The sequence below is a fragment of the Terrapene carolina genome, unplaced genomic scaffold, assembly GCF_002925995.2.
Source record: "Terrapene carolina triunguis isolate 2854851 unplaced genomic scaffold, T_m_triunguis-2.0 Scaffold180, whole genome shotgun sequence".
Lineage (NCBI taxonomy): Eukaryota > Metazoa > Chordata > Testudines > Emydidae > Terrapene > Terrapene triunguis.
This window is the reverse complement of record NW_020664531.1, coordinates 4,152,854-4,166,865: the sequence shown is the minus strand read 5'-3', so window position 1 is coordinate 4,166,865 and position 14,012 is coordinate 4,152,854. Positions and strand designations below refer to the sequence as shown.

Sequence of the window (14,012 nt, the reverse complement as noted above, 5' to 3'; positions counted from 1 at the left end):
GCTTGATCCTGCAACGTGCTGAGCAGGGTGGCAGTTAAGCATGTGCTTAACTGTAAGCACATGAGTAATCCCATTGACTTCCAGTGCAATTGCTCCCATGCTTAAAATTAAGAACATGCTTAACCGCTTTGCTGGATTAGGGCCAGGCTGTTCAACACCTTACAGGATCAAGTCTTGGAAGGTTAACTTTTTTCTGTAAATGTCTGATTTTTCTTTAACCCATTGTCCATCTATCTGCTCAGTCACTGTAAAATGATCTATAAAACACTATCCTATCTATAGTGGCTAGGTCAGTGAATCTTAACATGATATTGTTGATTACAGGATAATCATGGGTCAGACCGGAAAGAAATCTGAAAAGGGACCAATTTGTTGGCGGAAGCGTGTAAAATCAGAATACATGCGACTGAGGCAGCTCAAGAGGTTCCGCCGGGCAGATGAAGTTAAGGTATGTCACCTGTACCTCCTTCATGGAAAATCTTATATGGTAGGCATTGGAATGGATTTTTTTCTGAAATATAAATTAGAATTGAAATCTTGCACTTAACAAAATATATTTTATGTATATATTTGTTGGAAAATATGATTTTTCTGAAGAAGATATAAATACTCATTTTTTTAAAATAAAAGGTGTTGCACATCTCAATCTTAATACACTTTTTGGCACTTAATAGTTAATGTCTAATTAGAATTATGAATTTATAGGCAGGCATTTACACAATACATTCGGTTACACATTTAATTCAGTCAGGATATGCTAAAGATCAGTATTCATTTATGCTTGAAAAATCCTTGCAGTTTTTAGGGGAGTTGATTCTGTGGAGAGTGGCCATATCCTCCCTGTCCTGCAGCACCATCATGAAACCCTAGATCTCCAAACATTCAGAAATGGCGTGCATGTAGGAGGAGGAAGGAGGGATAATACAGTCAGTCTCAGTACCTCTCCACAGACAATGTTGAGTCAGCTCTTCCACAACGCCCCTTCAACCCCATTTTTTGTTTAATTCCTTTAATGTAGGGGGGAAACAGTAGAGATGGGTTGGCCTTTTTATTTCCACTTTCCCATAATTCAGAAATCACTGACTATACTTTCTCACCTTTAAAAATATAAAGTCATATCATGGCTGAGATCAAGCCTGAGTAACTTAAAATTGAGTTATTGAGAACGGAAGCATTAGATCATGAAGCATAGTGTTGGTAATATAGGCTATGTGTAAAAATTGTAATCTTTACAATAAAAGTGACACTAGGATCCTTAAGTCTGTTTGCCTTTCATATCATATGCATTAATGTCAAGGATTTTTGTGACTATATATAAATCAATCCACCTGGAAACTATGAAATATGTTTATCTGTGATTTGTATTGTTTAATCATGGAAATACAGGACCCCTCTTTTTGCCGGTGAACATGGCTACTTTAAAGAAAAATAACTGTTCCATAATTCTATATTTAAATATTTAAGAGGAAAAATACTTTTCAAAACAGGTAGAAATGCTGAAAATTATTTTTCTAGTAAAATTTATGTTCATTTTATGTATTATCATGGTGCTGCTTAAGTGCAGTTAGTGTTTTCAAAGATGTATGCTTTGTTAATAAAATTAGGGTGACTAGATCACAGAAATGAAATATCGGGGGTCGGAGGGGGAAAAAAAAAAGCCGTTTCGCAGGAGCCGGGGAAATTAGCAGGCCGCGGCCGCGCGCGCTGCCCTCCCCGTGGCCGCGGGCACATGCGGCGCGCCCCACCGAGAAGGAGCCGCTGGAGCACAGCTGAGCAGGAGAGGTGCAGGGCTCCGGACCCGGCAGCGGCGGGGGAGAGCGGCTCATGTAAAGTTTATCGGCTCGGGGGGGACCCCGGCCGGCTCCTCGCCCCTGTAGGGGGGTAGCGTTCCCGCCCCGCGCCAGCATGTACTGCCGGCCACTACAGGCCAGGTAAGAAGCCGAGTTTCCCCCCTCGTCCTGGCTCCTCAGCTGAGCGGCATTCCTCCTCCCTCCCAGGCTTGCAACTGTAATGGGGCGCAAGCCTGGAGGGAGGGGGTGGTGACGCGGCTTCCAGTTCCTGGAGCTGCTGGTGAGTACGAGCTCTGGCACCGGGTGGGCAAGGGGGCTGCTCCCCCAGGAGGGAGGGGGGTAGGGCTTAGCTGAGGAGCCAGGACGAAGGGGGAGGGGGGGACCTGGCTCCTTACCTGGCCTGCGGCAGCCGGCAACACATGCTGAAGCGGGGCGTGGGGCAGGGACACTACCCCCCTACAGGGGCGAGGAGCCGGCCGGGGTCCCCCTCGAGCCGATAAACTTTACATGGCCCGCTTGCACGGCCCCGAGCCACTCTCCCCGGCCGCTGCCGGGGTCCGGAGCCCCCCCGTCTCCCTCCTGGGGGAGCAGCCCCCTTGCCAGCCCCCCTTGCCCGCCCGGTGCCGGAGCTCGTACTGACGACTCACCAGCTCCAGGAACTGGAAGCCATGCCACCACCACCCCCTCCCTCCAGGCTTGCGCCGCCATTACAGCTGCAAGCCTGGGAGGGAGGAGGAATGCCACGTGCTTGGGGAAGAGGCGAGGCCAGGGCGGGGATTTGGGGAGGGATCCAATAGGGGAAGGAGGGGGGCGGAGTCGGGGCGGGGGGGAGCGAGAGTCCCTCCGGGAGGGCAAAATTGCTTGTTTGTCCAGTGTCCCGACCGCACATGGGTCAGGACGCGGGACAAACAAGCAAATATCGGGACAGTCCCGATAAAATCGGGACGTCTGGTCACCCTAAATAAAATAGACCTGATAGTACTTGAAGAGGTTATTAAATGAATTTTGACTCCTTTCTTAATTTGCTTGCAACATTTACAATTCTCTTTCATTCTTAGAGTATGTTTAATTCTAATCGTCAGAAGATACTGGAAAGAACAGAAATCTTAAATCAAGAATGGAAACAACGTAGGATACAGCCTGTACACATCATGACTTCTGTGAGCTCATTGCGTGGGACCAGGGAGGTTGGTTAACGTGTTGTGGTAATTCTAGTTACAAAGTTGTCAGCACATTTTGGTTTTACTGGTGAAAAATTGGCTGGTAGATCATGTGTTAGCCACTAATGTTCTCTTTTTATATGAAGCCCTAGCACCTTTCTAGGAATTATTGATTATTACTCCTATCACCTGCTTACTGGGAAGAAATCAATAAAATGCTACTTAGTTAAGATCCTAACGTGCACAAAATTAAGTCTTTTTGCAGCAGAAAATGCTTAGATCACACATTACCATCCTTTAATCAGGCCTTGTCTCATGGGAACTTGGGATATGATCTACCTGTCACTAACGTCAATGGAAAAACTTCTGTTGCCTTAAATGGCAGCTGGATCAGGCCCTCACTTCATAAAAGAACGTGCATGAAAATAGTGAACAGATTAGTTTGCATAGACCTCGCTTATACTAGAAAAGTTGCACTGGCTTAACTAAGTAGGTTGAAAATGGATGTAGTTTAAACTGGGGAAAGTAACTGAAATACTTTCCTCATTTCTAAATGGACAATCTACCCTAAATTCTCAATTACTGAGGGACAGTCTTCACTCATTGATGTATGTCCTTTTCACAACCATCTCTCTATGTAACTTTTTGTGAGTGATGTACCCGAATATTTGGATGCTAATATCTAAACCAGGGGCGGGCAAACTTTTTGGCCTGAGGGCTGCATCGGGTTTCGTAAATTGTATGGGGGGCCGGTTAGGGGAGGAGGTCGTGGCCCGGCCCCCACCTCCTGTCTTCCCCTCCCGCCCCCCCGAACTCCTGCCCCATCCACACACACCCCGTTCCCTGATGGGGCCCCTCCCCCCCGGGACCCCTGCCCCATCCAACTACCCCTTTTCCCTGTCCCCTGACTGCCTCTGGAACCCCTGCCCCTGACTGCCCCCTGCCGCGCCATCCAACTCCTCCTTCCTGACTGCCCCCTGCCCCCATTCAACCCCCTGTTCCCTCCCCGCCCCCATCCACACCCCCACCCCCTGACCACCACCCCGAATTCCCCTGCCCTCTATCCAACCCCCCTGCTCCATGCCCCCTTACCGCACTGCCGGGAGCATCAGTGGCTGGCGGCGCTGGAGCCGGGCCACGCCGCCGCCATACCATGCAGCTCAGAGCACCGAGTCAGGTCGAGCTCTGCAGCTGCACTGCCCCGGGAGCTCACAGCCCCACCGCCCAGTGCATTGCGCTGGCGGCGGAGCGAGAGAGCTGAGGCTGCGGGGGAGGGGGGACAGCAGGGGAGGGGCTGGGGGCGAGCCTCCCGGGCCAGGTGCTCGGGGCCGGGCAGGTTGGTCCCACGGGCTGGATGTGGCCCGCGGGCCGTAGTTCGCCCACCTCTGATCTAAACTGTATTCTTAAATTTACTCACCAAATTTGGGATACTGCTGATTATGTACTATATGTATCTTATGACTTTAAAAACAAACTTTGTATTTGTGGATAATTTAAGCACTATACCCAGGTATACAGACACTCTTTTCTCAACTTGTGAATTATATAATTTTAACATTAGCTTTAATAAATTTTTTAAATCTGTTCTTAAACGGGTGCAAAACCCTAATGTCAGCAAACTTAAGCTAGTTTAGCTTCCATAGGTAGATTGACTTTTTGATGTGAAATGATCTGATGACAAGGAAAGTGTCTTCCTACTCATCAAATTGAGAAGGGCTTGCCATAAAAAGAAAGTGAATTTAATTGACAAATCTTCTGTGTTTTGGGAGGGGGATTACTTTTTATGAAGGGGCAAAAAATAACAGAAAATCTGAAATTTTTAAAAGGGAACTTTTATACAATTAGTACTTTTAGCCATAAATATATGTATCCTCCATTTGTCTTCTTTTTGAAACTATTTCCAGCCCATGTGTCAGAGGCCTTGGCTACACTGGTAATTCACAGCGCTGCACTTGCTGCGCTCAGGGGTGTGAAAAAACACCCCCCCCCTGAGCGCAGCGAGTGCAGCGCTGTAAAGCGCCAGTGTAATCAGCGCCTGCAGCGCTGCACGCTCCCTCGCACGCTGCAAGCTATTCCCCTCGGAGAGCTGTGAATCCGCGAGTGTAGCCAAGGCCTTAGTGTTCCTTCTACTCCTCTCTCTTATGAAAGTAGTCCTGCAAGCAAAAATGGAAAACAGATGACTGGCTCCAGTCCTACAAAACAATGCACACAGGGAAAGTCACACTGAAGTCAGTGGGGCTCCATACTTGCATGGGCTACACCCACATACATACAGGATGAGAGCTTTTGATAGTATTTGACAGTAGTTTTAACAAGTGCTGAAAACAAAAATTGTTGTAAGGGTCATGCATCAATTTTTTCAGTTCTTTAGAGGAAAAGAGCCAAATTTCACCTTCAGAGTTATGATTTGGATATATCAGATTTTGACTTGCTAGCTTGAATTGCCTTCTTGATCGAAGGGGAATTTTATGTTAATTTCCTGTCTGAATCAATGAATTGATTATTGCATTCTAATCCAGTTTGTCTCAGAAAGCACTCTCAGAAGAACTCTACTCTCAATACTTGATTTAAAAATTGCCATAATTTATAATAGGAGGATTAAGACAATTTATAAAAATGTATCTGAATCCTTTTAAAATAAATTTAAATATTTATTTTTGTCTCAAATACATTGGCTGGAGACTTGATATCTTGTGTGCAGTTTTCATGAGGGTGACACATTCAGTGTGGGTTGCAAGTATTATAGGTGACGCTCCTCTGTTTCTGTGGAGCCACAGACCTTGGTTTTCTGTTGCCTCCAGTGACTCACTAGACTATTGAGTGGCATTGACCAGAGCCACTCCCACGAATGTAATTTCTTTATTTAATGATTATTGAACAGAGTTCAAAAGCAGGCAGAGTATCACACAGGATCATAAATGGGATTTAAAATATTGACTTTGTTCTTAACTTTGCATAAACATAATGTTGCCTTGAGATTTTTAGTTATATTCTTTTTTTTAAAGGACAAAATCATTTTTATAATTTTGCGTACTTTCTAGACTTAAATGATGGCATGAAAAAATTGCTAGAGAGCTACTAGTCAAAGAATTAAATCTAAATCAAATTTCTAAAGACACCAACTAGCCAGGGACTGATAGTCTTCCAAGTTAAGGTGTCTTTGGAAATTTGAAGCCTACTTTGCTGGCTTTTGGAAGAAAGCTTTCTGTCTCCCCTTCCTCTAATCTTCCTCGGTACTCTGATGGGAATAGAGGTCCACTACTGTACCCCTAAAGCAGCATAAAGGCTTCTGAAAAGCATATGGTGAAACTGATCAGTGTCTTGTTAATTTCACATTGCTCCTGACTGTCAAAGCAGTACAGGAACAAAGGTACTGCAGCTGTCTGTCTGCGTACCCAGGTGGAGTAGTTTGCACACTGTAACATTCTTTTAATGTGTTTAATATGAATAAAGTTGTGAAGTCAAATACTCAAGAGTTGGAGAAATGCCAGAAGTAAAATTTTCCATACAAGCTTCATTTGGTTCCTTTTTGTGTATGCATTATGATATAGTCTTTACTTACATGATCCCATACTATTTTTTCCCCACAGAACCCCTGCCTCATTCAATGTATGGGACAGACTTGCTCTGAGGATGAATTGAGGTTGTGTAATGAAGGAGAAGGCTGTTGTCTGTAGGATCTATCTCACTCGTTGCAGAAGTTGCAAGGTGTATACTGACAGAGACAGGGATGTGCAGGAAGAGAGAGGATGGTTTCATGGTTCAAGCGGTTGAATGCCGCTCTGAATTCTGTCCCTGCCCGTGCTGCAAAGTTCCTGTGTGGTGCCACATTTTCTGGATACCCAGCTTGAGATCCTGGGGTTTGATTTACAGAATTGCTGAGCACTTGCAGCTGCAACTAAAGCCAGTTGGTGTTTTTGTTTTTTTAATATTATAGATAGATAGATACTATAGTGATGAGTGCTGTAGAAAAGCCTATGAGGAAATTAATAATGCTGTTTTCAGAGCAGTGTTTGAATAGTGTGCAGTAAATAAGGCATGTGGCCACACATTAAACAATGAAGATAAAACCAAAATATTGAATAGTTATCCATTGAAGGAGAATCGTCCGTCCTATGCACTGAATAAGGCAGGTGTCCTGTGTGAAATATGATAGTTTTAAGTAAAAATGGTATAATACATATGTACAAGAGCACTGAATTAAGATTGTATGGACAATCTTAATTCTTGCATTTCCTAACTCTTGACTGCTTGACTTTGTAACCTTAATATTATTTTTAAACATAGTTATTTTATGTGTGATTTTATACAATGTGGGACCTTTTATGTATTGTGCATGTCATACAGTGACACAAAGGAATCTCTTCCCTCCCATCCTTGCTGCACATCAGCTTGTGGCTCCAAACCAAGGAAGTGTTAAAGCTTCTGAATTAAACCTTTTTTTTTTTTTTTTTTTTTTTTAAGTATTTAACATGGGCACAACAATGTGTTTTTCCCTAAATGTGTTCTGAGAAATGGCTGAATTGTTCGAGCTGAAACTAAAAAAACAAAACAAAAGAAAACAATAACAACTAGTCAGCCAGGCAGATACTTGGCATTAAAAAATTCTGCCTGAATGGTTAAAGTTTGGTAAAGTTATAAGCAACTCTAAACAGGGTTCCCAAAGGCGAAGTGTTGAGCAGCCTTAAGTATAGGCAGTTACCACCTCTGCCTATAATTGGGAGGGTTACCGTTGCAAGTATAAGGGCTAGAAACTTTAAAAATAGAACCTCAGGAACTGGTTGTGTAGGTGCCCCCAGTTATAAGAGCTAGTGGATTTTTCAGGCCCTGGGTTAGAATGTTTATGTATTATTCTAGGACAGTGGTCCCCAACCTTTTCCCCCAAGGACCGTGGCCGCTGGACAAGCAGCCGCCGAAATGCCACCGTGAAGAAGCAGCGTCATCAAGAGGCGTCGCCGCCGAAATTCGGCGGCATTTCGGCGGTAGTGCTTCTTGACGTTGCCGCTTCTCGGCGACATTTTGGTGGCTGCTTTCCGGCGGCCAGTAGGTGGACGCACATGGATGCCCCGGCGGGTGCCATGGCGCCCGCGGGCACCGCGTTGGGGACCCCTGTTCTAGGACTAACCAATTGTTTCATTTTTAAAACCATTTCTCATTTCACATTTTGAATGTTCTGTCCTCTCTCATCCTTTTTGTGATTTCTCTTCCTTCCTGTTCTAGGTCTGCAAAAAAGTGAATCGTAAAAGAGTGTCATATTGAAAGCACTGCTTGACAGTTCAGAGTTCAGTATTAGAGTAAATTTCACTTTACTGTTGTCCTGCACACAGTATACATGGTCAAAGATTTTGGGATAGGATAGGAATACAGTGGAGGTCAAGACTTAGACAAGTTGAAGTGATAACTTGTTGAAGTAGATTTTCTGGTATTAAAGGATCAACATATTAATATTTCTAAAAAGAAATTCTTACTTGATCTCAGTGGTGCATTAATGTGAAGCCTGGAGGAATTCTTCTTTGTCTCCCCGACATCTAGTTAATACACTGTAAACACCAGATAAGACAGTTTATCATCAAGTACTAAATCTGTTTTAGATAACCAAATGCAATGATGTTTTTCTGGTAAGTAGGCTGAGTGTAATGGTACATGAGAGCATGGATATCATTGTATGGGATAGTAAACAAAGAACACCATGCTATGGAAACTATTAACAAATATTCTGCAAACAAAATAATTTGTGTCTCTTGCTTATTAAACCTATTCCTAATGCTACCACCTAAAAATTGATGCATTTTTCCAAAGACAGACTTACCTAATTCTGATATGGTTTAAATTTGATAAATTGAAACATCCTTTTGTATTTTGTTATCAAAATTGCTACCAGGAGAGAAGTGTAATTTCTACCTCTCGTTTCAGTGCTCTGTTACCAGTGACTTAGATTTTCCAAAACAAGTCATCCCGCTCAAGACTCTGAATGCAGTTGCTTCAGTGCCCATAATGTATTCTTGGTCTCCCCTTCAGCAAAATTTTATGGTAAGTGTCACATTTTCAGGTTAACTGCACCTGTATTCCTGCACCTGTAGTCCACTCCAGGAATGCCACTCAGGTCTGCCCTGTCTCCTATGTCTTGGTAGGAACCTTTCTCCCACTCCCTTCTGACTGGGTTTTTATGACTACACAGACCGCTGCCATCCACTGTGATATCTCCAGCAAGCCAGTCTGGTTAAAGGCCAGCTCCTGCATGGCTTTCTTTCAGATGACAATTGATAGTGTTTTTCCCAGTATCCATACAGCTCTTCTAAGCAAGCATATTTATTCATAGGGCAAAAGCATTACAGAGAAAACAGATTTAAACCCACATTAAATGTACCAGAAACCACCGATCTTCCATATGGGGAGTCTGATATGCCAACATTCCTTCTAACCCTTTAGCAAGGGTTGGGGCCTCCCTTTGGACAGAGTGATGTCCATCTGCTGAATCAAAATGAAAGCCATGAGCCAGTTCAAGCTCATCCTTTTTATATCAGAAGCCTTTTCTCTCTTTCCCAGTCGCTGGCAAACCCAGCCTGATCCAGAATATGTAAACTACCTGCACTGTTGGAACTTCTCTAGAGTTGGTTAGTCTCAGTGACTTACCATATTTTAGTTCCTGGAGGAGCTGTTAACCCTTCCCCCTGGAGTAAAATGCAATCATACATAAACCATTCGTACATTTAATATAGGTGTCTCCAAAGATGCTGCCTGGCGTTGCAATATATGTTAAAGTAAGTTTAAAAAATAGAAGCTGTGTGCATTTGGGGAGATAAATTACAGTGTAAGTGGAAACCAATAAACTAGTATATCCAAAAGAATAGAAACCTATTCCATTTGTTTTAATATTTAGATCTATATAAAATACCTGAAATATTGCTTTCTGCACTGCTTTACATCAGTTTTCTTTTCTTGCTCTACCCAATTTCCTCTTTCATTTTTTTACCAGTTACTTCATAAACTTGAAAAACATATGAAAAAAGGTTGAATATTAAAAAGGTGACTGGATGGCAGGTTTTTCTGAGCAGACAAAAGTTTTAGTACTGATTCATTTTTAGAAAGAGGACATTTTAAAGATATTTGTTATTTACACTTGGTGAGTGTTAATGCTCAAGCCGAGAGAGAGAGATAGCACTGGCTATAGATAGGGTTACCATATTTTAATTTAAAAAAAGGACACTCCACGGGGCCCCGGGCCCGCCCCAACTCCGCCCCTGCCCCCGGCCCCGCACCGCCAGCCCCGGCCCTGCACCGCCGGCCCCCGGCCGAGCACAACCGGCCCCTCCCTCCCTATTTTCCCGGGCATGTCCGGCTTTGTGGGATTTCCTCCTGGACGGGGATTTGAGGCCCAAAAAGCCGGACATGTCCGGGAAAATCCGGACGTATGGTAACCCTACTATAGACTTAACCTTTCTCACCTAAATCTTCCAGGGTTCCATAACGTGGGTATTGCAAAGTTAAGGATATTCCAGTCCTTGGCCTCACCAGAATAGAAATCCTGATTATGTACAATGGCTTTGTATTTAGGACAGATGTCAGTTAAGGTCTAGATTTTGACCTAAGTCAAATTTGAACTAAGTTTTTAGAAATTAGGACGAATGCCTTGTGTGTCCAGAAGGAAGTCCTAATAAATTATTGATAATTATTGCATAATCTACTGTCAGTCTCCATTAAGTGATGTTAATTCTCTGAGAGCCGGGATTTATTGTATGATCTGACTACTTATTTATGAACAGACATGCAAATTACTTAGGGAACTGCACTTTTGACACTGTACATATAATCGGTCATCCTTTTTCATGTTAGTTTAGTGTGCTGAAGGCAACCATTTTTATTTAGAATAAAAAAATACAAAATATACAAATTACTATATGTGCCTCAAACTGGCTGATCTTATTATTAGAAGTGATTTTTAATCCAAATAAAATCAGCAGCTAATCCACAAAAAAACTCAACTCACAACGAAATGTTTTTCTCAACAAAAACGAAACATCAACCCTCTATCACTGAAAGCCAAAATTAAAAGTTACACTTATCTTATTTAAATTAAATAATTGTAAAGGCATTATTATCGACAGATATTTAATCCATTTTAGACAAGAGATTATCTGTTAACATAATGAGTATCCTGTTGAGGATAAGGGCTTGCCTACATGGGGGCGGGAAATTGACCAGAATAGTTATAGTGGAATAGCAATTTCACTATAGCTATGCATCAGTAGCTGCTCATGTGAGTATTCTATTTCAGAAAAAAAGTGACTTTATTTCAGAATGATTACGTGATTATATGGAATGCCACTTGTCCATTGCAGGTTTGGGACAGTCACACTGCTGAAATGGGTGCCTCGTCAAAATTTTTTCTCATGTGCTCCCTGAGAGAATTTCATTGCGTCTATTGTAATCATAAACCTTTCCACATTACTTTTAGGTAGAGGATGAAACGGTTTTACATAACATTCCTTATATGGGAGATGAAGTGCTTGACCAGGATGGAACCTTTATTGAAGAACTGATCAAGAACTATGATGGAAAAGTACATGGAGACAGAGGTGAGTCCAACACACCATGTATATCAGTCATTTCTTCCTACCTAAACATGATTAACAGCTGCTTCTGTAGCAGTCAGCTTTATTATATAGTTTTATTTATAAGTTAAATATCAAAACTGAAGTATGATTCCTGAGGACTTACTATTTACTAATACTAATTACTGTTTAGTATTCTCCATCATCCCCCTATGCCATGTTGAATAGTGAGTATAACAATCTTACTTAGCTTTTGTACATGGATTAATATTTATGCAGTTGTTTGAAAATATAAACTAAATCCTCACACAAGTCCTGAGAGGTGAAATAGCGAGGTTAACTTTGTTGCCCAGAACATACAGTTAATCATTGTAATAGCTGGGTTTGAGATTAGATAAGTGGTGAAACATTTCAAGGAGAATCCAAACATACTCCTGTCCCTTTTGACAAGACTTCTGAATTGTAGGGCAAAATGGCACAGCCAGATTGAGACAAGAGATGGGGAGTTACACTCTTTGGCATTTCACTTGCCTTTACTGTGTATGATTGAATTCCTCCGGCATGCTTCCTAGGTGGGTGGTGTGGATGACTGGGGAGAGGATAGCAGTGAACTACCAACAACCTCTCTCCTCATTGCCAGTATGGCACAAAGTGACCAGTACCCCAGCCAGCTCAGTCCCCTTTATCTTATAGGAAGTGTGATATTACTAGAGCTTTATTTTTCTATTCCTGTTTTCTGGTAGAAGGATTTATATTCCCTCTCTTGGCTGGCATAGAGGGATTTGGGAAAAATCCCTCAAAATTAACAGATAAGAAATTCTTGATTCTCATTCATCCTCCTACTCAGCCCCTCCTGTCTTGTACTGAATTTACGGATTGTAATGTGCTATGAGCACAGGATCTGATAACTCAGGGGTGGGCAAACTACGGCCTGGATCCAGCCCGCGGGATTACCACCCCCGTGGCATCGCGGGCCCCACGCCGCTCCTGGAAGCGGCCGGCACCACCTCCCTGCAGCCCTGGGGGGGAGGGGCAGAGGGCTCTGTGCGCTGCCCTTGCCTGAGGGCACCGCCCCCTCAACTCCTATTGGCTGGGAACGGGGAACTGCGGCCAATGGGAGCTTTGGGAGAGGTACCTGCAGGCGAGGGCAGCGTGTGGAGCCCTTTGCCCCTCCTCCCCCAGGGGCTGCAGGGATGTGGTGCCGGCTGCTTCCAGGAGCAGCGCGGGGCCAAGGCAGGCAGGGAGCCTGTCTTAGCCCCGCTGCGCGCCGCTGCCACCCTGGAGCTGCTCCAGGTAAGTGGCGCCGGGTCGGAGCCCACACCCCGAACCCCAACCCCCGCCGCACCCCTCCTGCACCCCAACCTCCTGCCCCGAGCCCCCTCGTACACCCTGCACCCCTCCTGCGCCCTTGCCCCGAGCCCCCCATACACCCTGCACCCCTCCTGCGCCCTTTCCCAGAGCCCCTTCCTGCACACCACACCCCCTCCTATACCCCACCCCTCTGCCCGAGCCCTACATTCATGGCCCTACATGCAATTTCCCCACCCAGATGTGGCCCTTGGGCCAAAAAGTTTGCCCACCCCGTGATAACTAAACATATAGCCATAGTTGTTCATTTAAAAAAAACTGAAATATGGGGTAGAAATAAACACTTTTTTTTTTTTTTGGCTTTACTTCCAATCTTGCTGAATTTCAGAATGCGGATTTATCAATGATGAGATATTTGTGGAGCTGGTAAATGCACTTGGTCAGTATAGTGATGATGAAGATGATGATGATGGAGATGACAATCCTGATGAGCAAGATGAAAAACAGAAAGACCGAGAAGGCAATAGAATGGGTATGTCAATCCAGTAGATTTTAAAAACCTTTATTATTGTAGCAGTTTTTCCTGTATTTATTTCCTCAATAAATGGAAGATGTTCAGATTTATATTTTTGTATTTATGCTCAGTGAAGTTAACAACATTATTTCTTCTAGTGATTGCACACATCCATTCCACTTCAGGTGTGTGCATGTCTAGTGCACTGTTGAAAATTTTTCCCTCAGTGGTACGCACTGAGGCAGCATATGTGCATTCTGCTACCTTGTGCCACCTGCAGTGGTATAAAAGGCAGAGCTGCCCCTGATTCCACTCAGTTCCTTCACTGCTCATGATGGTTGTTGGAGTGTTATCTTGCTGTCGCAGGCTTTTCTTAAATTATCTATTTTGTATATAGTTGGGGCTGGTTTTAACCATAGTTCTAGTGTTAGGTTTTTTTAGTCATAAGTAGGGCCGTACCAATTTCACGGCTGTGAAAAACATGTCATGGACCGTGAAAAATCACCCCTCCCCTGTGAAATCTGATCTCCTGTGCTGCTGGGAGCGTGGGGCTCCTAGCTGCTAGTCCAGCCACACGGGGGAGGGACAGGGTTTGTCCTTCCCCTGCATGGCTGCTCTTTGTGGTGAGATCAGATCTACCTCTAGAGGCAGCACAGAAATGAGGGTAGTACACCCTCACTTCTGCGCT

At 43.9% G+C, this 14,012-nt stretch overlaps 1 protein-coding gene across 6 annotated transcripts in view; it reads left to right on the top strand.

Moving 5' to 3' along the window:
* The window catches only part of LOC112109992 (histone-lysine N-methyltransferase EZH2), an 87,451-nt gene that overhangs the window by 37,897 nt on the left and 35,542 nt on the right, over positions 1–14,012 (top strand). For 4 of the 6 annotated variants that reach the window (XM_026654078.2, XM_026654077.2, XM_026654079.2 and 1 more), the window contains 5 exons: positions 325–448; positions 2,849–2,977; positions 8,864–8,980; positions 11,406–11,526; positions 13,199–13,342. In XM_026654078.2, coding sequence (XP_026509863.1) covers positions 332–448; positions 2,849–2,977; positions 8,864–8,980; positions 11,406–11,526; positions 13,199–13,342 — 628 coding nt within the window. In that variant the 5' untranslated portion in view covers positions 325–331. The remainder of the gene's footprint in view (positions 1–324; positions 449–2,848; positions 2,978–8,863; positions 8,981–11,405; positions 11,527–13,198; positions 13,343–14,012) is intronic. The other 2 variants (XM_026654080.2, XM_026654076.2) reach the window with 1 other exon arrangement.